This window comes from Varanus komodoensis, unplaced genomic scaffold (genome assembly GCF_004798865.1).
Source record: "Varanus komodoensis strain SLA01 unplaced genomic scaffold, ASM479886v1 scaffold61, whole genome shotgun sequence".
NCBI lineage: Eukaryota > Metazoa > Chordata > Lepidosauria > Squamata > Varanidae > Varanus > Varanus komodoensis.
Window position 1 is genome coordinate 2,906,745 of NW_025336236.1, and position 19,525 is coordinate 2,926,269.

General features: G+C 41.7%; 1 protein-coding gene across 1 annotated transcript; it reads left to right on the forward strand.

Moving 5' to 3' along the window:
• The first annotated feature begins 412 nt into the window (after window positions 1–412).
• On the forward strand, window positions 413–19,055 carry TSPAN8 (tetraspanin 8). Its single transcript, XM_044449886.1, has 8 exons — window positions 413–520; window positions 4,856–4,918; window positions 7,261–7,389; window positions 9,669–9,743; window positions 9,824–9,931; window positions 13,977–14,102; window positions 16,938–17,021; window positions 18,548–19,055. Exons 1-8 carry the CDS (start codon window positions 461–463, stop codon window positions 18,599–18,601), a joined length of 699 nt encoding a protein of 232 aa, XP_044305821.1. The 5' UTR covers window positions 413–460; the 3' UTR covers window positions 18,602–19,055.
• The last annotated feature ends 470 nt before the right edge of the window (window positions 19,056–19,525 follow it).

Below are 19,525 nucleotides of genomic sequence, written 5' to 3' on the forward strand. Positions count from 1 at the left end.
AACCAAATGGAATGTAAGACAGGAAATCTCAAAACCGGTACATGAACTTTAACATATTCACTGAATTTAATAGTAGAGCTCATTGGAGTTTCAGTCTACAATACTTCTTCTCACCCTTACAGTCATATCTATGCCTCTGTGCATGTTTACTTTTAGGGCTTTGGCTCAAGAGCTGAAAAACTGTAGATAATGCTGGTTCGTAAAACAGGCATAGTCAGAGATGGCCTGAGCAGGTACTTTTTAAATAGCTTGGTTAATATTTGTCTACAGGATATGAATGGCTTGCATAATCAGCAGAATAACATTTTACCTCAGGACTTCCTTCTGTGGAATCAAAGTAAAGGAAGTGGTCTATGAGTTTCCCTGAAGATTGTGAAATATAGATATTTTGAGAGGCAGTCTTCTAAGAGGTTTTGCTTCCATTTGCCTGTCCCTGCTGCTGTTGGATTAAAACACGAAAATGGCTGGTGTGAGTAGCTGCATGAAGTACACTATGTTCATCTTCAACTTCTTGTTTTGGGTAAGTCTGAATTTGGAAATGATCATTGCATGAACCAGAGCAAATTCAAGTGGCACTGAAGCAGTAGCTTAGCAAAAAATGTAATATTTTATGGAATTCTAACCGTGAGATTCCCCAAACCAGGTTAAATCAGCAATTTGGATTTTGGCCACTAAAATCAATGTGACCAAAATTTGGCTTCAGTAATTCAATACAGAAGCCTTTCGGCTGTCAGATGTCAATCACCTGTCCAGAAGACTAACAGGATTGCCTTGCTTTCTGGTGGGTGTACATCATGCTGTATCAGACACACAGCTTAGACTTCCAAAGAACTTGGGTGCAATTAAAATACTATTTTTAATACTGGTATGGGAAGAGAGTGGGGCAGCTCTGAGTGTTGGACCTTGAGCACTGACAACTGTATGCAGCTTTCCTTTTGCAACATACCTGGTTTCCAGCTGAGTTTGGGATATGTACAGTGAAATCTGCTCCAGTGCAAGCTTTGTCTTTGCTGGATTGTAGCAATCAGACACCTTATATGGGCATAAATGTTAGAAACACATGTGGCAACAATCATCAGGGAATAATGCAGGGAATAATTTAGTAAAAATCTGGATAATGTGTGGGTTTATCCAAATGCTGAAAATGTACTGATATAATTAAAAGTTTGCCTCCTAATGTGTTCATTGGTTCTTACCAAAATAGACTGCAGGGTACGGAGATATAGATATGTGCATACATGTGCTGAATTTCCAGCAGTTACTTGGGCAATTGCGCTTTGAGCGCCTTTCTATTTCCAAGCCCCCTTTCAGCTCGTTTTTATTACCCTGTATTCCACTACTCTGTCATTGCCCTCTTCAAAAATGATCCAAATGTTTCTGGCAAAACATTTTGGGAGTTGGATCTTGTTTTAAAAATGAGGATCAGTTTTGATAACGTGGAGTTTTCAGAGAAGACAGGAAGGTCCCCATCACTGAAATGCTTGGTGGAGAATTTCTGTTCAAGACAAAGAGAGGGATACTGTTACAGAATCCATTTGTGGCCTCTTGCTAGCTTGAAAATACCTGTGTTAAATAGCTACCTCTCAGGGAGACTAAATCTTGAGAGCTTGTGAAGTAAATATAGGTTAAGTAGAGCATTTGAAATGCTTGTATAAACATTTTCAGGGCTGGCAAAACCATTCAGAAGAATGGTTGTTTCAGGTGGCAGGTACTGGTTGGTGTGAAAGGAGCAGCAGGGTCAGTCCCTGACTGTTTCCCTCAGTGCGAGGACAGAACTGGGTGTTGCAGGCACCTTGTCCTGCTCCCTTAAGCTGCTATCATGTCACGTGGAGGACGCAGGCCTCTCTCGGAGCCAGTGTGCTGCTGTACGTCCTTCCATGTCTCCTGGCTTTCTGCCACCACAAGCTCCTGTTCCCCAATAACCTTTGCTGCTCTTGTGAGTGGCTGTGGGAATTCCATGAGATTACGACAAGATGTTGTGGAGCCTGGCCAAAGAACTCATGGGATGCAGTAACGATTTTGATCCAGATCCCCACAGAGGGGCATTGGCAGTCCATTGAAGGAGTATTATAAGCATCTGTGTTAGAGATGTATGTATCCAGAGTCCTCCTTCAGATATTTATTGACTGGGAGATCCTGGGGAAGCTGCTAAACCCTGAAGAAGGACAAAACTGACCAGAAGACTGTCCTCATTCTCAGAATGTAATTTCATTGGTCATGACCATATTCCCCCCACCCTGTGCCCTGGAATGAAGCTAGGGCTTCAGAATTGTGGAGGATGCAACATGTTGCCCAGGCTGCCAACACAGCTGTTGCCATTATCAAGGGAGGCTGGTGACTGCTCTTCATCCAGTGGAGCTATCGTGGAGCTCCATGGTGGTGGACCTATTTTGGGGTTTCACTTCAGCCCGATGGATAACTCCTTTAAAGGTTCCATCTTGCTACAGGGCAGAGGTGGGCAATTTGTAAGCCAAAACATCTGCAGGATGACTTCTCACCCCTTCTCACCCCCTTTCATGCTGGCGAGGGCTGATAAGACTTGTAGGACAAAACATCTGGAAGGCCCCATGTTGTTCGCTTCTACTGTAGAACAAAGGTAGGGTTCTCTTTCATGGGCTATATGGGGAGGCAGCTTGATGACATTGCACGGCCATGAAGCTTATTAGGCATCTTTTCCACCATCAGTCTACATGATGGAGAGAAGGGAAATAGCAGACACTAGCCACCAGGATTCCGAAGGATACTGATGCTGCTGGAGGGTAATTTGGCAGCACCTTTCATCTCCTCTGGGGCTCCCTTCCACTGTCTGTATATGGGATGACAAAATTAAGGACCAGTTTGGTTCAGGTCTTGGTGGTAGTTTCATATCAGGACTGAGTTTCTTCTGTTAACTTTTGAATCGCTTTAAAATCTTATTCCTTGTTATCTAAATCCACTCTTCACTTTCTATTATTTTTGCTCCCTCCATTAATCTAACTCTAATATTTTTATTACACTTCTACTTTCTTGTGTTTTGGGGAGGGAGAGGAGGGGGAAACACATATTATGCATATTACAAGTGTAAATACTATGTGGTTTTCTTAATCCCATTAAGAAAACAATGAGCAGGAACAAAAGAATTTACAGGGGAGTTTTCCATCCTCCCTTCAGTTTTTCTAAGGAAATACTGTGCTCAGTGCTCATTGCCTCCTCTGCCAGAAGGAGCCAGAGGGAGAGACAAGCTGTGTGCGTGTGGCAAAATACGTGCTTGTGTGAAGACCAGGGAGGCTCACTGCAGTCCTCTTGGCCAGGGTCCACCAAAACCAGGAGCCAGCCCTGAATTGTTCAGCAATGCTAGTACCACCACAAAGGAGTAAGGATAAGGGGTCCCTTTCTCTTGCTTTCTCCTGCTAATCTCTCTTGAAATCTGCCATGCAAATGAGAGCCCTGCCATTCTATTATGCTCCTGGGCAGGTTACCAGTGTTTTAAACAAAGGGGCTTGCTGCTTTCCTACCATGTGATGAGGAAATGGGCACTGTGTTCCTAATTATAATGGAACACAATAAAAGGTAGCACTCTATCACTCAAAGAACTGCACTGAGCAGGGCTTTTGGCTGGTCGGCATTTTAATTTGATGATTAATCCAACCCAGAAATCATAGGCATGCATCCTTCTCTTCCCTGTGTCTTGTGCCAAGAAAGGAACAAAGTATTCTCTCTAGATAGTCTACTCTCAAAGTAAAACAATTCTATTAATATAGAATAGAGTTCACACATTTATTTTATATGAAAGCATTTGATCATAATTTCAATAAGGAGTGGGGAAACATTTCCCTTTTCCTGTGGAATTTTGTTTGTGTGTTTTGCATGTTCTTCAGTTGCGAGACAGAGGTTGGAAACACCTCTTATCCTTCTCATGCCAGACAGCACATTTTAACATCTCCAACGTGCTGTTAGCTTCCCAAATACTGCACTTCAGTGCACAGCAGAAGACCTGCAACAGCTCAGAGCATCAAAGAACAGTCTCCCCTTCATGATCAGGAAGCAGAAGGCAACTGGAGCACTGCAGGCTGGTAGAGTAACGCAGGGAGATGGGAGGAGAAGACTCGGCAAGACTGAGTCACCTGCATTGTCTGCCTTAGAAAGCACGTGTGTTTGTGCAGCACTTCTGCTCTCATGCAGAAGAGAATACCTGGCCATGCACTGCACACGGTGGCAGCCTTTTGCCCACATCCTTCTTGCATGCCAAATAATGTGGGATTGACCTGTCACCGGAATGCATGCGATGAAGAGGCAGAGGAGCAGTGCACTGTGCCTTCAGTCTCCTTTTCCCAACTGAGCTCCCCAGACAGTGTTGGGCCACAACTCCAGATAACCCCAACCATGGCAATGCTGTCTGGAGGATGGACATCGTAGTCCAGCAAAATGCAGGAACCCAAAGGTTGTGTCTAAGAGCTTTTTTACATAAGGTTGTATGGCGGCTACTTGCAGTCATTTATGGAGCTTTAGATGATGGAATGACCTCTAGTTTTGTGTTATGACGCTGCACCATACTGCTACTTAGCAAGGTACGTAATGCAGTGGAAAAACAGGAAATGAAATGCTCTTTGTGGAATGCTCAGATCTCAGTTCTGCAGCAAAACCAAAAGAAGATACAGATACAGGATATATATTAGGACATGCAGCCTAATGTGTGTAAAGACAGCATTTTGCCAGCAACAGATACCAGCAAACAGAGACGCTTCTAGTAAATGAGCACAGTTGGATCATATGGTATTATGATGTCAACCTTATTTAAGTGTATGAATTTGCAGGCATCTCTTGCAAAATGTCATGTGTTCCTTTAGAGTGCTGATCAATGTCTTTTTCTAACCAGGTGTGTGGATGCATTATTCTAGGAGTCTCCATATGGCTGCGTGTAAGCAAATCTGCTCAAGGTGTAAGTGTGTTTTATACATATTAGTATTATTGATTTCAAACTATGCACTTGGCTCATGCACACATACCATCCCAAAGTTTGTTACATTTTGCAGGAAATAGTTTTTCTCATTTTAAGTTTAGAAAGTTAGTTTCAGATAATAGCTATATTTTTTCCTATCTGGATCAAGGTATATGAGCAATAGCAAAGCTTGAGCCCATGTGTTGGGCTTCTGAATGCTTTTAAAGTGGTGATAAAACCTCATTATTTTTATAGCATGAGCTTTCTCTTGGCTTACTCCCTGAATCAATTTCAACTAAAAGAAATGTATTTTAGAGTTGATTGAAAATGTACATACACATCCAACCAAATATGTATGGTTATTTGGAAATAAATGACCCTTATTCACTGGTACCTCCTCACATGTGTGCATAGGATTACAGGCTTAAGTTCTTAAAGTTATGCACTTGAATCCTGTTGAGTTGAGTGTAACTTTGAGGGGGACAAAATTATGTTGGGCATTCTATTCATTGGGTCCACTCTATCCCTACCTGGTTCCCACTGAAAAGAGTGTGGAGGATGATGGTGATGACAATGATTCAGTACAAAGGCTGGATGCACATGTTCATGTTCAGCCAAATCCTGGACTGTAGCTCTGGACTGTTGCTTCAGCTCTACCAGTGATGGTACTGTAGCCATGTTCTCCTGCTAAGGTTTCTGTTTTCCTAGATGTTAAGGGCTTTAATACTAGGGTTTTATTTTTTCCTTCAAGCAATGCTGGTGTTTATTCTCCCGCCCCCCAGTTCAGGGTGGCTGAACCTTGGGTCCCAGGTCCCAATCTAGCTCTCTTCCAGATGTCCACACCCCCTCCGCTGCCCCCATCCCTTTCCCCCAACCCTTTGTTATTTGGGGGCTTCCCAGTTTTTGTGCTGCTTTTCCCTATTCTAAAGGGGCAGCATGTGTCTTCTAGGGCTTAATTATTGGCAGGAAGAATTTTATGCCAAAATATGCTGAGTTTTTGTGTTTTATCCCCACTCACCACTGAATGTGTTCTCTAAGAAATGAAATGTAGCCTTCCAGTGAAAAGAGGTGCAGCACCCCTGATCTGACTTGAAAGGACAGCTGGGCTTCCTGTTTGGGTGCTTTGCTTCTTATTTTCTGCTTTTGTTGTACATTTATTGACTAGGTGACTGCTAGCCACCTAGAAACATAAATTTATATCAAACTTTCAAGGTATAAATGGTTCATGTAAGTCAAATAGACACTATTCCTAGTTGGAAAGTTTTGTGCTCTGAGATGGTGTGTTCCTGCTAAGGGATCCTGCTTCTGTTGGACCCTGTTCACACAATGTTGCTCTGAATATGAACATGTGGATGGAGACATGCAGGATCATGCCTACTGGCCCCACTTGGAACCGCTGCTCATTAGCAGACAGTTATAATACATTTTGTGTAGGACCAACCCTATGCACATAGGTTGTCCCCTTCTGGTAGTGGGGTCCCTTGATCCCACTCAAAGTTGTACTCAAAGAAGGCTACTTCGCATGATTGCAGGGTGGTCAATAAACCATGGTGGCTTGTTAACCACTCTGAAAGCGCCAGATGGATTTGCATGATTACCCCTCACTGGTGCTACTGTGATGTCATTGCAACCAGGCAATGATGGGCAGTTGGGGTGGTTAACAAACCATCCAGCAACCCTAAAACAAACCATGGGTTCTGGGTGGTTTGCTAGCCACTTCACCCACACCGAGTTCAGACAACTCAAAAAGTCATCACTGTGAGGGGTAATGATGTAAATCCAGCAGACACATGCAGGGCGGGTAAGAAGCCATTGCGCTTGCTGAGTACCCTCGAGTCCTGTGAACCAGGTCAAGGTGTGGAGGCCATGGATATGGTAGCAGCAACCACATTTCTGCTCTCTGCTCATGACATGTTCTTGTCTGTGGATCTGTCATGTGAATAGGCTTTGGTGTTGATAGAACTGCACTTTCTTCCCCTCCATCTTGCCATGGATTCCATCCACAACAGATTGGTGGATTAAGTTGTTAATCACATCTCAGAGGTGTGTGTGTGTGTGCATTTAACAGAATATTCCAATCCCTAAGAAGATACAGTTTACTACCAAACTTGGGACTTTTTCTATCAATGGCTACAGAATTGGAACTCTAATATGGGCTGAAATACATAGCATTTGTAGAGATTAATAAGACTTCGTATACAGTATGTTTGAAGTCTTTGGAATAATTATTTGTTTAGTGAGTAGAAAACAATAAAACTTTGAAACAAACAAACAAAAAGAATATTCCTATCCCTATTGACTGCTTTGTTGTCTGTTTGTGGTCTTGTGTTCCATCTTCACAGCAATTCAACATCGATAGCAGCCTGTATTCCGCTGTTGACGTCCTCATTGCTGTGGGATCCATCATAATGGTGCTTGGTTTTCTGGGCTGCTGTGGTGCCATGAAGGAAAGCAAGTGCATGCTCCTCCTGGTAGGGTTTCTGTATTAACCCTTGTACACTAAGCCATCCAGACCAAAGTTCAGACTGGTGATTGGGGGTATTACTTGCAGTGAGATATTTTTGTCCACAGGCCTTTAAATGTTCCAAAGCAAAAGGAAACATTTCCAATATTTGCCAATGTGAACTTTTTGATAAATGAAGAAAGCGTGAGATGGAAAGGTGCAACAAAATTTGCACCTTTCAATCAGATGGAATTTCTGATTTTTTGAGACTCTCCAGAAACATTTCCATATGCAATATTTCCAGACTGACCTATGGAATAGCCCTAGTATACCAGCAGATTTCTTATAACTGCATACACCAGGGAACTTTTAAGGTTGAGTTTATGGCCAGTAATGATATAGCAAAAGCCTGTTGCATTTAAAGTTTCCTTATTGTAAATTGCCTTGCACTGACTTATAATTTTGAGCAGCATTCCATGCAAAACAGTTTAAAAAAGAAGAGAAAGGGAGTACTTCTTCAATTCTATTTATAAGCATACAGACAAGGGGTTGGGGTGAACCATAATGTGAGTGGAAGTCTGCAAATGCATTGAACTTTCCTATCCTTTCATCTCCCCTGCAGTACTGCTCATGTGTCCTGAAACTTCCCCAGGGACTGCCCCTCGGGTCGTGTGGGGAGGGGAATCCATTCTGCTAGTATCTTCTGTTTGTTTGCAGCTGACCAGTATTGGATCCAAAACAGCCTTCTAATTCTTACTATTGTTCAAAAATAATTATCTGCATGGCTTGGTAGGCCTACAGTCAAATAAAGATACTTCAGTTAATAGATGTACCCAGAAGGACCTGCTGGCAATCCCGAACAAGAACCAGGCAGAAATCAAAATGCAAGCAAGTGCTTCCACTCACATTTGCTGTTGAACTGGCAGGAAAGTCCGCAAGGCAAACAGGGGTTTTTTTACTAGCCATTTAGCAGTAGCCTCTTCCTGCATGCTTCCAATCTCCTGGGAGACTGAGAGACAGAAAGAGTGCAATTGTGCCTAAGTGTTATAATGATATTTTTAGAGCCCCTTTTAGAAAAGCACACGTGGAAAAGAATTGGGGTCATTCCCTCTGTCTTCACACCTGACGTCTCCCTGTTTAAGGGCCCTATTTGGACACAACTTATGCATATGCACTCAAACCTGCACAGGTTACCCTCTGTGCAGTCTGTACCATCCATTTATCTAAGGAATTGATCACAGGTGCTGCACAGATAGGGGCCCTTGAATGCATGGAGGGCTAGCCGGAGCCAGTGCATGTAACCTTGTTTCCCTCTCAGTGAATTCTTTTCTGCACATTTGAACACATGGACAGGATAGAGCAGTACGACAGAGCAAGCTGGGAAGTGAGCTCAGAATTAGCAATTATATTTATTTTGGAAGCTTTGCTCTGACAACAACTGAAATCATAGACATACGCAAACCACAATGGTAACCTTGAAGTAGCTGAGCCAACTGTGATGTGGAATGTTCCCTTTCTTTATTAAAGTAATGTATTCTTTATTTATTCCTTTCTGCTTGGTTTTGATGACCCCAAACATTCAAGTAAGATCTAGAAAAGTATGTGGCTTGTTGGTATCAAAGTATGGTTTTCTTCCAATAATCCTTCATTCTCCACCCTTTCCAGAGAACTGACCTACTGAAATCAATGGGATTTCAGTAGGTCTACTCTTTATTTTATGAAGTGTGGCTCCAATCCATTAAATCCTCTGGTTCACGATTTGATACCTATGGTCTAGCTCCGTCAATGACTCAACAGCGTCAAGGCTGGTGACGTGCACAGTCATGTGTCACTGGAAAGAAGCAGTTCATCAGCTTCTTGGAAGGAAAGCAATATGTGTGTGTCTCTGGGCACGTGTCCACTGCTATGTGGCACAAGTGACATGGGAAAAGGCTCTGCGCTGCAGAACGCCATAGTACAAGTGCAGGAAACATGGAATCCCCAAGACGCTGCCGGAGCCCCTTCAACCCCAGTGATGGCACCTGCATACACAGAGAATTGTTTGTTAGCCTATAGAATTTTTTCATCTTGCATGGGAAGTTGCAGCATTCAGAATTCTCCCCTTTCCACAACTACGAAAGATTCACAAGAAGAAGTTCTCTGATCTTTTTGAAAGCAAGAACTATGGAATGAAAAGAAATGTAGCTTTCCAAATGACTGCACTTCAGTCATACAAATATTTGTTCATGGCCACAGTAATAGTAATATATTTTGCCTGTTCCTTCACAGATTAATTTTTCTCTGTTTTCTCTCTCTTCCTCCCATTAGTTTTTCATTGGACTTCTTATAATCCTGCTTCTTCAGATTGCAGCAGGTGTCTTGGGAGGAGTCTATAAAAATCAGGTACTGCATTTTTCATGCCTTGCTGGCTCAGTTCCATATGTTGCATCAAAGATGCTGATTTCTTTTGCTTGCTTTTCCAGGTACAAGACACCATGAAAAAGGCCCTGAGTGAACAAATCAAACTGTTGCAGAGCTCTGCGGGCATCAATAAACAGTTTCGGGAGGAATTTCATAAATTTGAGATTGAGGTAAATCAGAATTTTACTTGCATTCAAAATTGCATTATTCCAGAAGTTCACAATGAAAAACTGTGTTTAGAAAATGCTCCTTCCTAGTTTCCCTATTTTAGAAAAGAAAAACTGGTAGGATTTTCTTTCTGCTTTAATAGTATAATCCAAACATTCTCTGCCAAAAATGCTGCACTGGGCAACCTCATTGAGGTTGTAGAAATGGAACACAGAAAGGTTATTATGTTTCTTCCCCACCCACCCCCACACAATGTGGTTTATTCAAGAGATTTTTCTAGACTTTAGATGTTCCCATCTTTTCAGATATAGTTTTGCAGTTTTAGAGGACTGGGCCAATAGAATGGGGGGGGGGGGAGGTGTCCTTAAGGGGTTTGTGAGGGGGTTTTGTTTTTAAGGACTTTGAAAGCTGGTGCTCTTATTTCCCGGAAGGTGCTTTGGAAACTTCTAGAGCTGATTTCCCCAACCTGCCCTCCACTCCAGTTATGTTGGACTACAAGTCCCCTCATTCTCAGAGGGCATGGAGAATTTTCATTTTAAAGACTTCTTTAGAGTTAGAAGGAAGCTAAAAGGGGAGAGGTTGAAAGTTCCCTTCCTAAGATGCAGTGGTCCTGAGACAAGCTGGGTTGTGCATGCTGACAGAGTGAAAAAAGGAAAGAAACTTTTTAAAAAGCTTCCGTCACCTACTATGTGATTAGCGTAACTGGTAGTTTGGCTGTGTGCGCGTGTACTGGGGCATCAGGAATCCCATCCCATTCTCAACCAAGCCAAGACAAAAGCATAGAGTTGTAGAGTTTCCATCTTGAGTGACGGTTTTTTTGGGCAGGTGGCAGGGAGCCATTTTCTACCTGGCCAAGCTTCTTCAGTATACCTGACACAAGAGATAACATGCTAAGCTTACCGTATTAGAAACTTGAGTGCAGCAAAGGCTCATCCTGAACTGCAGCCCAAAGTTCACTGCCTTTATCTGCAGTGAACTCAAAGCAAGGCTTGGCTACCCAACCAAACCAGCCAATGCAATGGTTCTGATTGCGGGGTATTGTGGAAATTCTTAGGAAAATGGCCAGATTGTATGTAAGCATCTTAAACAAGGCTTGAACTCCGAGTTAGGAGCAAAGCATACGTTCGTGTTTGTCTGCTTAATAAGAACCTTAAAGAAATGCCTAAAATAATAAGCACCTGCTGAGTTGGCTTTGATGGGCCCACAAACACACCCTCTGTGATGGCTCGGATCAGGCATCTGCTTTAGCTTATGGCAAGACTGAGGGCTTGGCTTCTTACTTATGTTGTGCCTGAAACATCTCAATTCTGCTTTGTTTTAAAGGTGAGTGCGTGACTTTCTATCCAGTGGAAAAGAGTTCGTTTAGAACACAGTATTCTAACTTTAACTAAACAAACCATTCATTTCAGTGCTGCTTCCTTTTATTTAAAGGAAAATTTCATAGCTCAGTGAATAGGAATACAAGAAACGCCTGAGACGAACAAAGGGCATGACTGCCACTTGCTGCAGCGCTGTGCTTTCCAGTGATGCTGTGTCTGCTTATTAATTTCTGGAACAGAATAAATGTATCCCCAAAGAGGTCAAAATAGGACAGTCTCTTTTTAAAAGGATATCTTAATATTTATTTATTTATTTAAAATATTTATATGCTGTCCTGTCGCAAAAAGCCTCAGGACGGCTTACAACATAAAATATAACATAAATAAATTCCCGACTCACACTGGCTGCAGTTAAAAACATAGAAAAGACAATATTAAAACTTATTAAAATATTGCTGCAATAAAAAGGTCTTAACCTGGCACCGAAAAACAAATAACGATGGTGCCAGGCGGACCTCTCTGGGGAGCGCATTCCATAGATAGGGCGCCACCACAGAGAAAGCCCTCCTCCGGGTACTTTGCCTCCTAATATCTTTCATGGAGGGTTCCTGGAGGAGGGCCTCTGCTGCCGATCTCAAGGGGCAGGAGGGCAAATATGGAAGAAGGCATTCCTTCAGGTATCCAGGTCCCAAGCCATTAAGGGCTTTATAGGTAATAACCAGCACCTTGAATCACTCCTGGACTTCAATGGGAAGCCAGTGAAGCTGGTAGAGGACTGGGGTTATATGAGAATAACGCCCAGTCCCCGTCAGCAACCTGGCTGCTCTATTTTGCACCATCTGAAGTATCCGGACTGTGTTCAGGGGCAGCCCCACTTAGACCGCGTTACAGAAATCCAACCGGGAAGTAACCAATGCGTGTGTCACTGTTGCTAGGCAGTCTTCCTCCAAGTAGGGACGCAGCTGATGGATTAGCCAAAGCTGAAGGAAAGTGTTCCTCGCCACTGCAGTCACTTGGGCTTCCAAGGACAGCTCCGGGTCGAGGAGCACTCCCAAGCTGCGGACCCTGTCCTTTAGAGGGAGTGCAACCCCATCCAGGGCAAGGCCCAAGTCACCTACCCAGGAGCTCGATCCACCCACCAACAGGACTTCTGTCTTGTCTGGATTAAGTTTCAGTTTATTGGCCCTCATCCAGCCCGGTTCAGTACAGCCACTGCCTCACCTGGATCAGTTGAAAAAGAGAGGTAGAGCTGGGTTTCATCAGCGTACTGATGATTTCGTAGCCCAACCTCCCGAAGACCTCTCCCAGCGGTTTCATGTAGATATTAAATAGCATAAATCCATACATATACATAAATATATGTGTATGGATAAAAAAATAAAATGATTGCTATACATTGAATAGAAATGTGGTTCATCTCCTAAAGTGAAAGACTGTGATTGTGTAGCCTGTGGGTCCACCTAATTAAGCCTGTAGTTCAGGTGCTAACAGATATAGGCACCATGTCTTATGTTTCTTGATCTTTAAACTGGAGAGCCCTTCTGAAATGGATGAATAGAAATCTCTGAATAGAAGACTGCACTCAAGCAGCCCCTGAAACAAAGGATTATCCTCCATAAAAGAGGGCACATGCTTACCCTCAACTGTTTTTTCAAATAAATACCAGGTGCATACAAGGCTGGCTAGCTTATAGTAACTGCTACCTCAGTGTGTTTGAAGAGATGGTTTAAACCTTCTTCCCCAAGCTGCAGTCTTGGTAAACAGCACCTCCTCCAACACACAGTGCTTCAGTCAGGAGCAGAAAGAAACCTCTCTCTGGTGCCACTGGGGAATCTTTTTCTAAGCCTGAGCACAGCATATACTGTGAGAAGAGGCAACTTTGACTTAAGTCACCTCTTTCAGCAAGTATTGAGAGACTGCAAAACTAAAAAAGAGCTTCCATGGCAGGAAATGGGAGGACATACTAAGCAACCTAAATAAGTCTGGGCGGGGAGGGGGGCACATACATTATATGAATTGCTTTAAAAGCAAATGCTTTCTAGGTGTCCAGAGCTTCCACGGGTACAGTACAGTTGCAAGCCTTGAATAGCAGGAGTGAGGCGAGGCAATGGAGCTACTACCGTACCTGGCACCCAGCACTGACCAGACAGTTTGCCATGTGTCACCACAACAGACTGGAGTCCATCTTCTTCTTGTTCAACAAAGTTGATAAATTTTGACTGTGTATGCTCAAACGTATCAATACCTGGATGTTCTTTTACGCGTAGATACCTAACTTGCTGGGTCAATTTTTCCAATTAAGCTAAATTCCACACTTTCCCACACCAAATAAATCCCCAAATAATCCACCTTGGGCAAAAATGTGTCTAGTAGACAACATTTTTTCCTTGCAAATAATGTGAATTACACAAGTTAGGGATACTTATTATTCCAAGATATCTGATTTTCTAGACAATTCATGTGGATATGTTGAATTTAGTTCTTTTTCCCACTGAAATTTCTTCTAGTGAATATTGTTTAACTGCAAAAGGGTGATAAACAGTCATTCAGTTTGGGTGCTGATGTTATTCATGCATTTTGTTCCTAGTTTCCCTCTTCAGTGTATGCATCCTTCTTTGCACTGTTTGCTTTCTCAAAAGTCCAGCCCTCTGATATGTTCATCATCTTACTCTATTTTTCTCTTTAGCAATTTTCTCTGTCATGTTTTTGATTCTGTCCTCTCTTACAGAACAAATGTTGTGGTGTTTTGAATGGTGTAGAAGACTGGGGAAATAATAAACAGGAATATCAAGGCTGTGCATGCGAAAAGCAAGACCAAGGGACAGATTTCTGTAAAGGTTCTCAATATAAGACGGTAAGAAAAATATTACCGCATTTCATATTTTCTGCAGAGGGGTTACTGAGCAAGGCATTGCTTGAAATGCAAGCAAATCACACATGGATACAGGTTTGCTCTATTTCCTTTTCTAAACTCTTGTCATCTTCTCTCACCTAGAGAGCTCATAGTAATTTGGTATGTGTGGAGATGGGTAAGAGCACATATTACTCTTGGAATGCATGGAAAAACTGTGCATTCTGAGGTAAAGTTATATAAATATGGCACACATTTATAAGTAAAAATATTGTTATGTTCGAAAAAAACTATTTGATTAGTGATTTAAATGTGAAAAGCTGCACTGACTGGGAGTCGGCATCTTTTCATTTTTGTTTTAATTCAGAGTTTCTGAGTCAAAAACTGAACCAAAAACAAAGATAAAAGAGTCATGTGTCAAAAGTCAGCAGTAACTGTTGCCCTTATTAAGTATGCAGCTATAGGTCTTCAAATGTTTATAGCTGCGCCCCATTGTTTGATTACTGGCAGATGGAATTTAAAAAGCATAGGCTACAATATGTCCTTTACTGATATTTTATTTACTTTCATCAGCTCTCAATTATAGACCAATGGCCAGGTATGTAGCCAAGTGCGAAAATGTTATCAGAAAGTGCTCTTGTTGAAAAGTATAGAAGGGTGGTCACAAAGGGTTCAGTCAGTATAGAGAAGGCAGCTCTAGAGTGCAGATGCTGAGGCAGGTACTGCAATCCTGACAGCCAGTTCTTGGCCTGAATGGAAATTTCAGAAGAAGCTGGTTGTATCTTGCAAGATGAAAAACATGAATCTCCGGAAGCTGCAAGTCTATGGGGAAAAACTGCAGAGAGAGATTTCTCTAGTGCTGTGTCCAGTGAGCTACTGATCAGAGGAAAGACTCTGTGCATAGACTATTGAGCTATTATGTGACGGTTAAAACCAGGATGATGGTAGGAAAATGGACATTATAACATCTTTTTTTTAAATTAGGGAAGTGAACTAAGCTAGCAACGTTGCTGATTCTTAAAATAAGAGTACTTTTTCAGGCAAGAAAAAAAATAAATCTTTGGGGAAATGTTTATCTGCTATAAAATGAAACATGTTTGCATCCAAATAAATATGAATGAAACAATAGTAGCTTTAACTTTGAAGTAAAGCTCATTGGGTTGTATCAAGGCTACTTCCTACCTAAAGCAGAGGAGTCATTGAAATATGTAGGTATTAAGTTAGACTAACATTGGATACAACACAGTGTCTCTTCATCACATGCCTATGGTCTAAATCCCTGTAACTTAATTAGCATATTATAACAATATCAAGAGCACAACCTTATGGCTAGCCATAGGAAAAGATGCAGTTCTCACCGCAACCTTGGAAAAGCCTTCCAATGTTGAAGTGAGAACTCTACCTTCAGAGGGACTCTTTCTAACCTCATAGCCAGAGTAGTTTTTTCCTGGCTGGTTGACACATAGAGACAGAAGTCCGTCCTCAGAGCAGCCCTGGGTGATGTTTGCAGGGAGGGGATGCACAAGATCCCACCTCCATCATCTCCCCCCAAATCCAGGCAGTGCTTCAGTCCCCCCTGCCTGCAAGGAGGAGAACATATTTCAGCCTTGTCTGGATTTAGTCTTGACCTGTACAATCTTATCTAAGTTGTTACTGATTCTGGGCAGCAGTCAGGAATACCAGCCATTTCCTTAGTGCTATGAGATAAAAAGCAGCAAGGCTAAGTGTCACTTCAGTATTGATGGCACTTCATTCCAGACTTGTCAATCACCTTTCCCAGTGGCTCCATGCAGATACTGAAGAATACCTGGAACAAGACAGAATCTTGTAGGATAGTCTAGGTCAATCTCAGGTCCAAAGGAAGCAGTTCCTGCTAGTAGTACTACTACTATTTATTTAATTTGCACACTGCCTCTTAAATCAAAATGATTTTGGTGAGGACAAAAAGGTCCCTCTTGTTCATTGTCTGATTGGAAGACAGACAGGAAACACCAGAAAATAGTTCTATATCTAAAAAGCTCTTTATTGTGTGTGCACACTAACAATAAAGAGTGAGCCCATCTCCAGTTGGGACCAGCTGTCACAGTCATGAGGCACAGCTAATTTATATGTTTAGCTTTTTATGATGATCAGCAACAGAACATGTCAGAGCAGAAAACAGTTACTTTTTGTACATAATTATCTTGACCTATACTTCCCTTTAAGACATCTGGTGTCAAAATGTTTGCCACCAGGCTTATCTTTACAAATACTGGTCTTCCTGACACAGGTTAATTTTATATGTTTGATCCTCTTGTATCTTTCTGATAGAGCACTAAGTAACTTACCCTTGTTGTTTGTTCATCAGGAAGCATTTATATTCTTCAGTTTCAAGGTGGTTTACTCTTAAAAAAAAAAGAATAACAAATAAATTAAAAAATAACCCAGATGAAACCAGGAACTACGCAGGGCATGGTCTGAAGGCACTTTGTGTCACTTTGCTGAAGCTAAAATGGTGTTGGTCTGGGAGACTCCCTGGGAAGATTCTGCATCCTGCTTTGGACTCTGCTATGAAAGAGAAGTAGGATATAAAAAGGAAATAAACCACTCTCCCATCCAGAAAGAGAGGGAAGGAGAGAGGGAGACCACTTTGAACTAACCCTTTAAAATGACAAATTTTCACAGAGTGCTGCTTTGCATAACATTTGTCACAGGGCCAGAGAAGGGGTTCCAAAAGTTTCATTAATTCTTACTCAGTGTTCATGTTAGAAGTCTATGCATTACTGATAATGAAACACCAACAAATGCATTTGTTGTATTAATTTTATTCTTTCTGTCTTTTTCCCTGTTGTCTTTCAGCCTTGCAGTGAAGTAATACTTGAGCTGATTAAGAAAAATATGATCATAGTTATGGGAGTAGCATTTGGACTGGCATTCATTGAGGTAGGTATACTATTCTTGACATTTGTCCTTCATCTTTTCTCTAAAGAGCTAAGGATGGAAGTCCCATTTTTATCCTTTTTACCCTGTGAAGAGTTATATTCTTGCAAGAGCTAATTGACATTTAGGTTTTAGACAATTGCATTGTGCCTGTTCAAATGTGGTTGCTTTAGCGTAGACCAGTGAATGAGCAGAGACATGCCTATTAGTCCTGACAGAGATATTGTGGAGGCCGATGAGCCCTCCTCCCTGGCATCTGAGCATAGAGCACTGGCAACCTGAGGCAGCCCATGTCTGAGAGTGTGCCTTCTGCATGCCTGGTCCAAAGATAAATGAGAAGTGAGAGCCCAGGAGTCTTATAGCCGCCCACCAGGAGCTAGCACATGGACAGGAGACTGAGTAGGCATCTCTCCAAGCCACAGTCTCCCCCACTGGGGTGTATTGCATTTCTATTGAAATAGGAATATTTTTAGTGCTGCTTTTATACATATAATTTAGCATGTGCTAAATTCTGCCCTCTTTTCTAGAGATGCATGAGAGATCACCCTAACTCTACCGCTAATTGTTTGTAAGAAACTGGCTCCGTGGACAGTTCTATGGCTGCTAGTCATACATAACTTCAGTCTGAAGTGTTTTTGATGTATTTTTATGTATTTGAAGATTTTTTTCTTCACTTTGAGCCTTCAAACTTCAATTTAGATTTGCACTGCAATTCAGCAAGCCTATGTTATGGACCCTAGAACGGCACCCATAGCTTAGTAACTGCTTGTATCCATGCTTTTTCTTAATTTGGATAGATTCACCTACCCTTTGCCTTCACAATTGGTTACAGGCATTCAGATACATGTAGCTATGAAGAGAATATTCATACCCTTTCAGAGAGTTCCTTGTCTTTGTCGCTCTTCATGGACCATTGGTAGCTTACAAATTAATTATTTCCAGTCTTTGCTGAGAAGTAGCACTCAGTGCAAGCACACACCTGAATTAATTAATTCAAACTTGCTTTGATTACTAGCCAATTTGAAAGAGCAGTGAGAGGAGCAGCTAAACCCAAAGCTACAAGCCTGCATGTTTAAAACTGTTGCACAAAAGTTGAAGAAACTCTTATTATTGTTTTGTAAGAAGTTATAATAAGTTCATGAGTCACTTTTGCTGAACAGTTTCAGTCTGAGACAGTTCTAGCTTTGACAAAAAAGTCTGCAGAAACTTTCTTAGCTGCTGGGAAAATATACACTGGATAGTAGCAACAAGAACTCCATAGAAGGAGATGTCTTCACCAGTTAGAGCAATCCATCTTTTATGAATAAATTTAAGTTTCCCCTAGGGTGGTATATATGGGTTTAATTTAAATCCCACTTTTTGAGAGTCTGACTTTCAAAAATTACTTTGGAAACGGTCTTCAGCATAACAGATTTCATTTGTATGTAAATCCAAAAAGTTTGCAAACAAAATGTTCTTGCTGCACATTGACTGTATGTGGGGGATATCTCAAGCTGCCAAATAATACCATAAACATCTTTCTTTTCCAGATTCTTGGTATGGTGTTTTCAATGATCCTTTACTGCCAAATCCAGAATAAATGAAACCATGGAAGTGTCAGAAATACGTCACCAGCCAAATGAGAAACCTTTGTAGATTGAGAGATTAATGTTTGGTTTGGCACCCTAAAATAAATTCCAGAAGCAGCTGTGATGATAACAGCTGAGGCACTGATGGATAAAGAGTCTTCATGAGTTATGCAATTAAAAGTCTGTTTAAAATTAGGGAAACTAATGATCTGTAACAGGATTTTATTTTATTTTTATGGAGATGCATACCTTTCTTTTTGTCGCCTTTCTTATTTGAAGATTTTTTTCAACAAAACAAAGCCTTTAACCTGCTATGTATTGTGCTGATACAGTGCAGTATTTTCTAAACTTCTGATAACTCTGGTATCTCTCCCCCACCCCTATCCCCGAATTCAAATTTGATGCATGTTTAATTGTTGTAACTGGAAAAGCTTACTTTATATATTTTTTTTAAATAAAACTGCCCTCATGAAGCAGCTTGCTCTTGCTCTCTCACACGTACACTTCTGGATTTCACAGGCCTGGCTGAACCGCCTGGAGCATGCTTCTTCTAAGGATATTTCTTCTGTATCTTTAACACCAGGACTGACGGATGGATCTGATATAGCCATATTAACTTTCATACCAGAGGCTGTCTTGGAAGGATACAAGGCTGGACCATGAATCATGTAAAGCAGACTGCCCTGGTCCACATGGCCCTTCAGATGTGTTGGACTACAGCTGCCTTCATCCCTTACTTGCATGGTCTGGAAAGAGATGATAGGATTTGTAATCTAAGGCATCTGGATGACACCAAGCTGGGGGAGGCTGGTGTAAAGAAACAGCAGGGTCTTCTGTAAGAATTGGTGCTTTGGGCTCAAAGGAGCCCTTCATCATCTGTAGCACAATCTTAAAATGCTCATTCAAACATAAGCCCTACTGGATTAAATGAGAGCTTCT